The 13058-nt window shown below is 55.6% G+C and overlaps 1 protein-coding gene across 6 annotated transcripts in view; it reads left to right on the forward strand.

Moving 5' to 3' along the window:
* The window catches only part of MYOM2 (myomesin 2), a 48244-nt gene continuing 35186 nt past the window's right edge, over window positions 1-13058 (forward strand). The window contains exons 1-9 of one of the 6 annotated variants that reach the window (XM_081129756.1): window positions 1-51; window positions 160-362; window positions 4659-4777; window positions 6309-6473; window positions 7965-8103; window positions 8248-8405; window positions 8895-8987; window positions 12622-12710; window positions 12789-12839. In XM_081129756.1, coding sequence (XP_080985882.1) covers window positions 4671-4777; window positions 6309-6473; window positions 7965-8103; window positions 8248-8405; window positions 8895-8987; window positions 12622-12710; window positions 12789-12839 — 802 coding nt within the window. In that variant the 5' untranslated portion in view covers window positions 1-51; window positions 160-362; window positions 4659-4670. Of the gene's footprint in view, window positions 363-520; window positions 700-931; window positions 951-3547; window positions 4060-4658; window positions 4778-6308; window positions 6474-7964; window positions 8104-8247; window positions 8406-8894; window positions 8988-12621; window positions 12711-12788; window positions 12840-13058 lie in introns of those variants that run through there. The other 5 variants (XM_081129757.1, XM_081129755.1, XM_081129754.1 and 2 more) reach the window with 5 other exon arrangements.

Genomic DNA, 13058 nt, shown 5'->3' on the forward strand with positions numbered 1-13058 from the left:
GGAGCCTGTCGCTCAGAGGGTTGAAAGCGAGCCCGAGAATTTGTGTTGAAAGTGAGTGAAGGGGTCGCGTCCGCCCTCTCTCTCTGGGACACCAGCGGGATCCTCGCAGTTTCCTGGGCACTTGGAGATGCTTCCTCTTCGATGTGATTTTTTTTCCAGCCAGAACAGGACCCGTTTCCTCCGAGACCAGGCTGTGATTTACGTGCGGTGTCAGCCTGGGCGAGTAGCCACGTGCCTATATATGGCAGCTCCTTGGCCATAAAGGGGGCGGGACGGGCTCTGCCCAGGGACGGCTCTGCCTTCCTGGGGAGCCGGAGCCGGGCACTGCCGCCTCCCGCCCTGAGCCACTGTCCTTCCGCGCGGTGAGTTGCTTCCTTCCTTCTTTCCTCTCCTGATCGGTCCTCCCGGAGCTGAGGCCGGGGGGCTCATGCCGGTGCACCGCTGGCTGCCCCTGGCTGCCCGGGTGGGCGGGCCTCAGGGGGGCACCAGGTCTGAGGGTTGGTTTCTTGGACAGATTCCGACGCCGTCTGTATTTCCCGTTGTCATGGTCTCCGCTGTGGCAGTGTCCCAGGTCCCTCCCAGCACCACGTGGGGGGACCCCGACTCTGGAGCACCCCCCCCTCAGGTCCCCCATCAGTGCACTGATGTCAAAATTTTCGTGAGTCTCAGAAGGAAAGGGTCGGTCACGAGAGTTCAGAGGTGAAAAGTGGGAAGTGAAATCAGATATTTTCTTAAGAAAACAGGGAGCTGGGGCCGTGTGTCCTGGGCCTAGATGCAGCGTCGAGGGGGCGGGGAAGGGGACAGTTCTCGTCGGTGTTTCCGTGTCCCCCCAGGACGGAGGTTCTCGTGGCTGTTTTCTGTGCTCTGATGTATGATTGGCCCGCAGGGGTCAGCTCGGTGCTGCCGCGGGTCAAACATCCTGGTCACGCTCTCAGAACCCTGCCCGACAGGTGGGGTCCCTGCGCCCCATGGTCGGGAGGGGCGGCAGGGAAGGGGCGCGGGGTGCGGGGTGGGGCGAGGCATCCCGTCCCCTCCCTCCTTGCCTCGCTGTTCCCGCTGAGCAGAGGAGAAAGGTGACGTGAAGGAGACCCTTAGTGACCGGGTCTGGGCTCCACTCAGTGATTTACCTGAAGCTGAGGTTGAGCGAGGGGCTGTCACCTCCACGGCTCCTCCTCAGGGAAACACGGGAAATCTGTGCGGAAAACTCACGGAAGGAAATATTTTTATAACTGTTGATCTGGTTGAATTCTGTGATTTGGAAGGGGCCTGGGTTGAAGCTGCCTGAGGCCTCCTTTTGTGGTCTGAGTCCACCGGTTAAGCCTCAGGAAGCCGGGCCCTTGGGGGCGGCACAGGGAGCTGGGGTTGCAGGACCTCCTGGGTCGTTCGCGCCTGGTTCTGAAGGTGATTTGGAGGAGGGCTGGGGATAAGCCGCCAGAATTCAGACATCAAGCCTCCTGGGTGATGATTTAAGAATTTTTCTGGCCTGACCGGTGGCTCTGTTGGTTGAGAATCATCCTGGGCACCTAAAGGTTGTGGGTTCGATTCCCTGTCAGGCCACATACCTAGGTTGTGGTTTGAACCCTGGTCAGGGAGCAAACAAGAGGCACCCGTCTTCCTCCCTCCCTCCCTCCCTCTCTCTAAAAATCAATGAAAGTACATCTTCGGGTGAAGATTTTAAAAGAATTATTTTGTGCTCCATGATCTTTACTTTTGGAGTTAAGTAGTTTGGAGACACCTTTGGGGCAGGTAGTTCCCGTGAGTGAGCTCTGAGGAACCCTGTCCTGGGGACCGAGGGCCAGGTCCCCTGGGGGACAGGCCACCTGCCGGTGCCAGCTTGACCCTCCTGTTCCTCGAGAACAGCTTGACCTGGTGTGTTGCTGATTTGGTGACCTCCCGTGGCACAGACGGGAGTTTCTTTCTTTAGATGGAAGTGAATGTGTTGCAGTTGAAATGTTTTCAGACATTAAAACCCTCCTCGGGCCCTGGCGAGTTTGGCTCAGTGGTTAGCGCATCAGCCCTTGGACTGAAAGGTCTTGGGTTCGAATCAGGTGAAGGGCAAGTACCTGGGTTGCAGGCTCGATTCCTGGCCTCTGTCGGGGCCCGAGCGGGAGGCAACCGATCGAGGTGTCTCTCTCACATCGATGTTTCTCTCTCTCTCTCCCTCCTTCCCTCCCTCCCTCCCTTCTACTCTCTAAAAATCTATGGAAAAAAATATCCTCAGGTGAGAATTAAAAAAATACACACAAAAAACCCCTTCTCAGTGACATGAGAAACGGCTCTCAGATATTCACAGGAAGGGTTAGGCCTGAGGGAGGCACAGACACACTGTCCGGACGTGAGGACGGACAGACTCATGTTTCGCTTCCCTGCCACAAACCCCAGTGGGAGTGGCGGGCAGGCAGGGTCAGGGTCCCAGGCAAACCAGCGCCCGGCTGGTGGTTCCCACCACCAGAGTCCTCCCAGGTGAGGGCAAGATTCAAACCCGGACAGACTGAGACTGGTCACTGTCGAGTCGTGTAAACTTGGCTGCCGTTTGCTGAGAACCCCACACCTGTGTGCTTAGGATGCCTCTGCCCTGTTGCTGGTATTTGAGGGTGATCGGTGCTCGCCATGGAGTGTTGCCTCCAATATGTTATCCAGGTCATAGATCCATACATAGCTGCCGCTGAAGGAACAGGAGCCCCCATTTCTCAGCAAAGCAAATTGAGGCCTGAGGGCCAGATGGGCCCCCCTGGTTGCTGCTGGGAGCAAGGCCTCCCAAGGCCCTGTCACCCCGGGGCACTCACACCAGAGACTATGGGTGAGGGAAGGCGGCTTCCATGGTTTCGAGGTGTGTATGTGGGTGTCAGAGGGTGACCCTCCTGGGAGACGTGGAGGGGATTCTGGCTGCTGCTTGGCCTGTTGCTTCCTTTTCTTTGGAGTAACTGGTCCATAGCACAGCGAGTGTGGGTCCAATTCTCCCTGGGGTCCCTCCTAACGGCCTTGTGGCTTCAGGGCTGTTGCTCTGCACCTGCTGAGCCCCATGGAGCACACTTTCCTGAGGGCTAGTCACCCCAACTGGGGGTTGTCAGGACAACTGGGCAGTCTGGACACACGAGGGCCTGTGAGGTGTGGAGAGAAGGGGGCTGAGCACAGATACGTGGCCTGGGGGTGGGCTCAAGCTGCTGGTCCTGCTGTGTGTCTGACTTGGGCATGAGATTGATCAGAGTGAGTGCAGGCCAGTGGCACTGAGGATGCATCGGCACTGGGACAGAGGCGCAGAGCTCTGAGCCCACTGTCCTGGGGCAAGGACACTCTGAGATGCCCCCTCCTCAGGGCACTGGGGTTCTGTGGTCCACACTGGGCTGGCACACAGAACATGCTCTGAATATTTGTGGAATGACCAATGGGTGGAGCTGAGTCCTTGACCCCCCGGAGCTGCGATCACCCCTGATCTGGGTGATCCTCACCATAATGTTTCCTCAGTGAGCAGAGGATGGCAGGTGAGTGCAGGAGAGTGTCCTGGGGAGACGGCTACGAAGTCTGTGACCACGGACCCTGATTCCAGCTCTAGGTCCCTATCGCCACTGAGAGCCCCTCCTCATGGGCTGAGTTGGGACGTCTGGGCCCATAGCCACGAGCTGAGCTTCATCCGTCACGTGTGGAGCGGACACTGTGACTGCAGTGAGGGGAGTGAGCCATTGCTCTGAGCTGTGCTGACCTCGCGCAGGGCAGCCCGGGTCCCAGCGTGTGCGACCACCCTCTTCCGGGTGCTGGCGGCCACGGGTCAGATTTGTCAAGATGTCTTATCTTCTCCTGTAACTTGGGCCGCACTTGAGGCCTTCCTCTTGCCAAGAAATGTGGGCAGATTGGAGGTTAAGTCAACAGAGACCCGAGTGACCGTGGTGATGGGACCCGACCTCCATTAGCGCAGGTGCGATCGAGACATCTCGGAGAGGAAACTGTCCCAAAGTGGCAGGAGTGTCCGGAAAGCATCTTGGAGGCCGATTCCTTTCTCGAGCCCCCTCTCGAGCCGGGGTGACTCCTAGCTCCCGAGGCAGACACGCAAGTCTGTGTGTGGTCAGTCTTTCCAGAGGGATCCTTCCTCACGCCTCCTCAAATCTCCTGAGCTCCTGCCCCTGGTTTGCTCATGGGTCGCCTTCTTCCCACCCACCTCCGCCTGTTCGCCTGCTCACCCGCCGGGGCTCTTCTCAGCTGCCACCGGCTGCAGCAGCCCTCTGCTGACTCCCCTCCCCACTGACGTGTGCCCCTTCTCACTTCCCAGAGCTCTTTGTACCCCTCTGCTCTTGTATTCTAAGTGCGTGTTCACTCCTCTAATCTGTGTTTTAATTATTTTTGTCTTTGTTGCTCTCATTGCCCGAACAAACCAGGCATTCTATAAATATTTGTTGAGTTGACAATGAAATGAAATGCATAGTCCAATCTTCTAGTTTTATGGAAGCAAAAACAAAGGAATCGGGTCCTGGGGAACTCGATAGGCACCTGAAGTCCTAGTCTGAGAATATTCACACTTATACAATCTGTCGTTCACCGGGGCCCCTTGTGCTTTGCTAATTGGAGCTGATTTTCCCCTTTGCAACAGTGCGCAGTGTTAGGTGGACACTGCAGGACTGCATTAGAAAACGCCCTCAGTGCTGTGTGTTACTCTTTATTTGTAGGCGAACCCCAAGATGTCGCTCGTCACCATGCCCTTCTATCAAAAGAGACACAAACACTTTGACCAGTCGTATCGTAATATTCAAACAAGGTACCTCCTGGATGAATATACGGCAAAAAAGTAAGTTGGAGTTCACCAATTAGACTCAGACCTTCGATTATGGGTGCCCAGCATTTAGAGGCAGGAAGCCTTAACCAGTCCCCTGAAACCTGGGGTGATGTGTTTGGGGGGGTCAGGGATGGCAGTGCTCCCTGATGCCCATCTTCAATGCCAGAGGGGAGTGTGGCTGAGCAGCTGGGCAGCAGACTATGTGTGGAGTGCTGCGCCACATCCTGGTAGACTCTGCTAGATCCTGGTGGATCCTGGTAGATCCTGCTAGACTCTGGTATACTCTGGTAGATCCCGATAGATCCTGGTAGACCCTGATAGATTCCGGTAGATCCTGGTAGATCCTGGTAGACCCTGGTAGACCCTGAGAGATCCTGGTAGACCCTGATAGATTCCGGTAGATCCTGGTAGACCCCAGTAGATTCTGGTAGACCCTGAGAGATCCTGGTAGACCCTGGTAGACTGGCGCTGACCCCAGGTTAGATCGGGGAGGGGGGGACACGTTAGCAAGTGCTCTTTGACTAACCCTTATTCACGCATTTTCCAGAACTGGAATCTAAAAAGTCACCAAAAAGTGAGGGTGATGGGAAAGATGTCAGCGGCAGAGAAATTATGGGATGGCAAAGTAAGATTGGTGGGAGCCGATTCAATAATATTTTTGCTGCGCTAACAGTAAATGTAGCTAGAAGTGAATTGATTCTCTGAGTCACAGGCTCAGGTCAAGTCACAACTCCCATGAGTTTCTAAGTCCAGTGTCCTCAGGGGCGCAGCTCACACCCCAGTGGGCAGCACACCTGCCGCTTTCATGGGCTGACTAGGAGGTTGGGCCAGAGAATGAAGATGCTGCTGGCCGAGCGGGCTCCAGCCTTAGGTGTTTTGCACAGGTCACCAGCGCCCTATATTTAGGAACGCCTGAGGTCCCTGTGTTTACTTGCCATTCCCATAACAAAGCCAAACACTCCCAACAGCCCCGCCCAGCAGCCCCTGGGAGCTTCAGATCCCTTCGGATATATATAATCCTGGCGTTGGGCCAGAGCTGTGGACACACAGGCTGACCCTGAGGGGAAGGGCAGGTGGGGGAGGAGCTCAGTGTGTGACTGTCCCTCTGAGCGTGGGCTCCTGCAGTCAGGGGCGCTGGGCGCAGAGGGATGTAGGTTTGAGTGTGTGCATGTGTGTACATGATATGTGTGTGTACATGTATGTGTGTGTACATGCATATGTATGTGCATGCACAGTGTGCAGGCCTCTGCACGCAAGTTTACACACACTGTGCGCAGGGGTGCGTGCCTGTGCACGCATGTATGTACACTTGCATAGGTACAGGCATAGACCCATGTGAGTATGCACATGTGTGCACACATTTGTGTAACTTCATGCACATAGGTAAGCGTGCACATACACATGAGCCTGCATACGTGTGCACTGTACACGGATGTGCATGTTTCCAGGGTGGTTTGTGGTGTATAGAAGGAACATTGTGTCGTCTGTCATGATGTGTACCCCTAGTTTTCTAACACCCCTCATTTTCTCAACGTTTACCAAGGCGGGCCTCATCCCAGGCCTCTTCCCAGCAGTCGCTTACTGAGAAGTCGTCTTCCCAGGCAGCTTCCAGCCAGACATCGCTGTCACGGGCAGGGACAGTCTGCAGGCTCTGCGCCAAGAGGGTGAGCTCCGAGCAGGAGGAGAGGGAGCATGAGAACAAGAGAAGGTAAGCGCCTGTGCGCCCTCAGGCTGCCTGGGGTCACGGCCTCACAGCACCACCTGCCGGGGGCAGGGGTCATGGGGTCATAGCACATCCTGCCCAGGACAGGGTCGCAGTGCACCCAGGGGTGACGGGAGGTCAGTCACAGTGCATCCTGCCCAAGGACCGGGGGTTACAGCCCATCCCTCTGGGGACAGGTCAGGAGGGTAGGGCCTTGGGTATCAGGGACCTGGGATGACAGTCAGGCAACACGTGAAGTCAAAGCCATAAGGTCCAGTTTTCTAGTCCGTTGCTTTTCTCTACCATCGTCTCCATTAATTCGGACAAGAAAACTATTGGAGTGAAGTTTCCCTTCCATTTTACAGAGAACCTGTGGCCCGGGGTCCCACGCCTCATGCACGTTGCCTCTGGTGTTGGTCTCAGGTCTGCGGCCAGGCCGGGGGTGGCTCCGTGGGCTCCATGGCTGAAGAGATGGGCCTTGAAGGGCAGGAGGGAAGGGCAGGGACATTTTCCTGGTGAGCGGCCCAGCGGGTGTCCTAGTTGTGTGGGGACCTGGGGATGAGTGGTGAGGGGGACAGGAAGCTCAGATGGGGCAGCTGGGACAGGATGAGTGGGGGGTAATTTTGGGGGCTCACAAAGATGGCAATCAGGCCAGAAGGACTGTGGGCCTCATTTCTCTGCCCCTACAGATGGATGAATCTGAGGGGTTTACTTTAGCCTTTTTATTTTTCTAGAATACAGACTTACGTCCTGTCTGTCAATGTTAATCCTAAAGGCTTTAATTCAGCCTGGGAGTCACTAGAAATGGTGGCCTCCCAGAACACACGTGGCTTTTCCAGGTTGCCATGTAGAACATAGCTCAGGGGCTCGGCCTATCAACTGTCCCGTTACTGACGGTAAACGAGCCCGGGCCCAGGGTCCCAGCCCTCACTGCTGCGTCCGGCGAGGCCCGTGACTTGCCATCAGCGGGAGACCATGTCCTGCGAGCGCCCGTGACTTGCTCTTGGCCACGTGGTCTGCTCGGAGCACCTGCTGCTGTGCGAGGCCAGGTGAACACGAGGAGCAACGAGTCCTGTCTTTATGGAGTTCGTCCTCTGACCTGTCCAGGGCCTGTGCTTGTCACTGGGACCCTCCCCCTGTAGGGGATTCTTGCCCATCACACACCAGGAACGGTGCAGCTGTCACATGGGGCTACTCGCAGCCACTGTCCAAAGCGAATGAGCTCTTGGGCCTCCAGGCGACTGTAACTGTCTAGGGGAAGCTGGAGTTTTATTTTTAAGTCTTTGTTTTACTTATAAACCTCCTCCCTGCCCTTCACGCGCAGTATTAATACCTTCCAGTGGCACCATGGAAGAAAGACAAAGGGACAGAGCTTTTCTCCTGCTTTCCTGGCTCCCAGCAAGACAGTCCTGGGGACAGCTCGCCCGGCCTCCAGCCTCGGTGACCATGCCCTGTCCCGAGTGTGTCCACAGTCACGTCCCTCCTTCGTTTCCGCAGGTACCAGTCCCTGGTGGCCGCATATGGAGAGGCCAAGCGTGAGCGTTTCCTCAGCGAGCTGGCGGAGCTGGAGGACAGTGTGCACATGGCCCGAGCACAGGCCCGGGAGAAGCTGGACAAATACACCCTCCAGCAGATGGTAGGCGGGTGTCCTGGAGAGGTGACCAGGGCCGGGCTGGGGTTCGTCCCCACAACGCTCTGGTGGCTTCGTGGCAGAGAGCCTCGCTTGCCCACAGTGTGTCCCTCCTGCCATGCTCTGACCGTCCTTGCTTTCTGGGCACAGATGGAGGACCAGATGTCCTGGGAGAGGCACACGGTCGAGGAGCGGATGAGGCGAGCCCCCGAGATCCTGGTGCGGCTGAGGTCCCACACGGTCTGGGAGAAGATGTCCGTGAAGCTGTGTTTCACCGTGCAGGGCTTCCCCACGCCCGTGGTGCAGTGGTGAGTGGGGCTTCCAGGCCACTCTTAGTCCTGGGGACACGGGTCTGCTGTCCTGGGTGGGACAAGCAGGCCGGTTTCCCCCGGTCAGGACCTGGGTGGTTGGACCCACAGAGCTCTCCCTGCACATCCCTGCTGTGCCGAGGCCCGGGGAGGCTGGTCGGGGACCTGGCCTACATTGGTTCCATTTATTTCCTTATGGGACGGATAGATCCTGAATTCCCAGCAGAGTCCTTGGAGACCTTTGCTGCACCCTCTCCGAGGTCAAGCAGCAGCGCCCAATAGTCAGAATCCAGCAAGAGCTCCTCTGTCCTCACACAGGCAGACAGGTGTGGCTCTGGGTGTCCCCCCAGCCACCTCCCTTGCCCACTGCCTGTGACACTGAGTGATGCCTGAGGAGGCAGGGCGATGACATCCTGGAGGGCGATAGGTAAGGAAGGCTGGGGCACAACCCAAGCTGCCCTTCACTAACACGAGTGTCTCCTCACTCAGGTACAAAGACGGCAGCCTGATCAGCCAGGCGGCCGATCCCGGCAAGTACAGGATTGAGAGCAAGTATGGCGTCCACATGCTGGAGATCCACAGGTGAGGGCCACGTGCTCATGCCGCAGAGCCACAGGTGAGGGCCACGTGCTCAAGCTTCAGAGCCACAGCTGAGGGCCACGTGCTCATGCCGCAGAGCCACAGCTGAGGGCCACGTGCTCATGCTGCAGAGCCACAGGTGAGGGCCACGTGCTCATGCCGCAGAGCCACAGGTGAGGGCCACGTGCTCAAGCTTCAGAGCCACAGGTGAGGGCCACGTGCTCATGCCGCAGAGCCACAGCTGAGGGCCACGTGCTCATGCCGCAGAGCCACAGCTGAGGGCCACGTGCTCATGCTGCAGAGCCACAGGTGAGGGCTGGTGGCAGCACCTGCCTCAGCCAGTTGATGTCCCAAACCTGAGATCCAATTCAAACACAAGGTCGGGCCCCACCCTGTTGGCGTGCATCCCAGGCAATGTTACTGGTCTGTCTGAATTAGTTTAAGTGGCACCAGCTTCCCGTCTCCATCTTTGTGGTCAGGCCAGAGGGATGCAAATTCACTAGCTCATCTCAGCTCCGCCTGGGAACAGAGAATCCGTATCTCAGGGAAGACAGTGTCCCGGGTGCATGGGCTGCTGTGAAGTGGAGAAGGTCATGCTCACAGCTGGTTAGCAGCCGGGTTGCGTCATGTACCAGGTTGAGCAACAGTCCCTAAGCTCAGACTCGTCAAAGAAGTAGAACCTTAATTTTTTTTCTCATAACAAATGGAAAAAATGTAGGAAGTAAGTAAAAGAAAACAAAAATTACCCCCATTTCTCACACCCAGTGTCAGTCTCCGGTGTATATACAGTTTGCTTTTTCCTGACAGTACAGATGTATAAACGCACAAAACTTCAACTTTTATTTTACAGAAGTGAGGTTCTCCTGTCCCTCTTTTTTCTTAATATGTTTTTATTGATTTCAGAGAGAGGAAAAGAGAGGGAGAGAGAGAAACATCAATGATGAGTCATCGATCGGCTGCCTCCTGCACTCTGCCTACTGGGGATCGAGCCCACAACCCGGGCATGTGCCCTGACCGGGAATTGAACTGGCTACGTCTTGGTTCAAGGGCCGATGCTCAACCAACTGTGCCACTCTTGCTGGGCCAAGCTGTGTTTTAGTAATTGTTTTAAGAGGAAAAGCTGTTTCCCTTTCTCAAGTATGGAAGGAGTGGCGTTCACGCCAGTGTGGCCTCTGGAATAGTGATGAGCCGGTGGCCCGGTAGGTGCAGGGTCGGACCCAGGTCTCCCTACCTGCAGTGGGGTTTTGCACAGTCTGCAAACATTCCCGAAATTGGGGCAAAGGAGATTCCTGAGACTAACTTCTCTCAACAGCACTCTTATCTGCATCGGCATGGTTTAGGCTCTATTGGGATGTTTGAGATGAAACGTGAAAATCCTTCAGAAAAGGAGCCGGGCACCCACACCCAGGCTGCCCTCAGCTGTCGGTTCTGATGTGCTGAGTCCCTGTCATTGGATCTGAGCGGCTCCGGGTGGGGGCGGGTGTGCAGCTCAGGAATGAGCCTCTCCCCCGTTACAGGAGTGACATGTGTCCCTATGAATGTTCTTTGGCCACTGTCACCAAATTCTTGAAGTGCTGAGAGCCTTGTGGGACCCGCCCCCGGGGCCCCTCAGATTCTCGCTGAAATAGGCGCCGTTCCCTGCAACTCAGAGACTTACTCTCGGGACTCCCAGTCTGAGCTCTGTTTCTCCAAAGAATTTTAATACTGTTCTCACATCTTGATGAAGTTGCTGAGGACAGTGTCTCCTGTGTTTTATATGTAACACCCTCCACCCCAGCCCCACCCTTGTAGAGGGACTGTCGGGCTCACCCTCTTCCTGAACTTTATTTTTAGACAGTGATATTCAAATTCCAACTTGAGTTAAAATTTAAATCCAGTGCCAATGTCCAACGTGAGGACATGGGGCCTGACTGCCCAGGAGAAAGTCTGGGGCCACATAAATGTGTCTGCCCACCTTTCCAATTGTCGAAATGTCAGTCCTTTGTCCTGTGGAGTTGGTTTGGGGCATTGCACGCGGAGGCTTTGGGGTGCGAGGTGCCCCCTGGAAGTTTGTAAGAACTGTCGCTGCCTGTTCTGGGAACATGTCCAGACAGGAAACATGACCCTTTGCCTGTCACCACTTGCTTGCAGTTTCTCGAAGCTGAAACTAAAGGCTCATGTGGCCTCGGGAGGGAGAGAGAGCACGGGTCTCACAGGGACGCAGAGAGGTGTGTGGCCAGAGCCCCCGTCCCCACATCGTCCCCTGGGAAGGTTCTTAGTTGAGCAAAGTGTCCTCAAAGTCCACCCAGCCCTTCCCCCATCCCCACCCACTCTCCCACCCCAGGGGCCACCCCAGTGTGTAGGGCCCCCCCAGGGTATGTGCAGGCACATTTATTCATAATCTGCACATCCACCTCCATCCCGAAATATTTTACATCATGCACAACAGTTACAAAGGAGAAATGCAGACAGCGAGCCGAAAGTGAGCGTCACCAGAGGGTCTGGCTGTTTCATCACAGTGTACCTGCCTCGGGGATGCCTGCAGTCAGTTAGTGGGTCTGAAGGTTTTGGGGGTTCTGGCCTTGTCTACAGACCCAACGAGAGCTGAGGACCCGCTCTCGTGGGCAGGGGCGTGAAAACACTGGCGGCCACCGGAGGCTCCCGCTGCAGGTGCAGGATGGGCCTTCTCCCCAGCTGGTCCTCCTGCTAAGCACCAGGTGCTAATTGGTGAGCTCACCAGTGCTGAAGTGTTAGGTCGTCTCCCTGATCTTAATGCGGAATCTTAATTAGTGAGTCAAGTGAAAAGCAAGGTTGAAATCCTCTGGGAGGAGCGTTCCCGGGGCATTGGCAGGGCAGACAGTTCTGCTCCTCCTGGGCTCCCTGTGAGCCGCTCACGGCACCTTCCACTGTCCCCCTCTCGGGTCCCCTCTGGCAGTCCCCAGCTCGGGAGCCACGGAAGCAATTAATTCCAGTTCTCAGAACTCCGAGAAACCTGTGCTGTGCTGTTGGGAAGTGGAGGCCATGGAGGAGGAACTTTTAGTCCAGGAATTTGGTGGACATGTTTAAATGAATAATATGAGGTTACATACAGCACTTAAAGTTACAAAGCATTCTCTTTTTTTTCTTTCCTTTTTAAAAAATATGCTTTTATTGATGTCAGAGAGAGGAAGGGAGTGGGAGAGAGAGAAACATCAGTGATGAGAGAGTCATTGACCGGCTGCCTCCTGCACACCCCCTGCTGGGGATCGAGCCCGAAACCCAGGCCTGTGCCCTGACCGGGAATCAAACTGCGATCTCCTGGGTCCTAGGTCAACGCTCAGCCGCTGAGCCACACCGGCCGGGCTAAAGTTACAAAGCGTTTTCAAATGCATTGTTTTATTTACTCACCAAAGTCACCTGAGTGAGGTGCAGGTACTCGATAGATGTATTTGAAATACATACTTTTTATTATAAAGTCATAGTCAAGGCCAGGCTTCACCCAGGTCTGTAAATACCTGGTCCCGGGACAGAGCCAGCCTTGTCCTGAGACTCATCTTTATGAACAGAGGCTCAAGGTCACGTGGGAAGCTTTCGAGGACTTTGTGTTGAAATCAGGCCACTGGCTTCACAGAACAGCCAACAGTGGGTTTAGGGCCTGGTCTTGTTTTTTCTCTCCAAGGGCAAACTTTGACGACACCGCCACGTACTCCGCGGTGGCCACGAACGTGCACGGACAGGTGTCCACCAACGCGGCGGTGGTGGTGAGAAGTGAGTTAGCGCCCACGGGGGGGGGACGCCCCGGCGCCCTCTGACCCTCTCGGCCACGCTCACCCTGCTGTCTTACAGGGTTCCGGGGCGAGGAGGAGCCACTCCACTCCGTGGGACTCCCGATTGGGTGTAAGTCGAGTTTTTTTCCTTTTGGGGCAGAAAATTATATGGTGACATAGCATGTAATTACAAAATTGTTTTCTAAAGGTCAGATCTTTTTTTAAGTCCGAGAGGCTCTCCAGGTTTCTGGGCCCGTGTCTTCCGCTGGCCAGTGTGCGCTGATGTAATTCTGTGTGATGCCGCATTTTTAGGTGCTGATGAAACCTGACATTTTGAATTAGAAAAAAC

The sequence above is a fragment of the Miniopterus schreibersii genome, assembly GCF_964146895.1.
Source record: "Miniopterus schreibersii genome assembly, chromosome: 2".
In the NCBI taxonomy this organism is placed as follows: domain Eukaryota; kingdom Metazoa; phylum Chordata; class Mammalia; order Chiroptera; family Miniopteridae; genus Miniopterus; species Miniopterus schreibersii.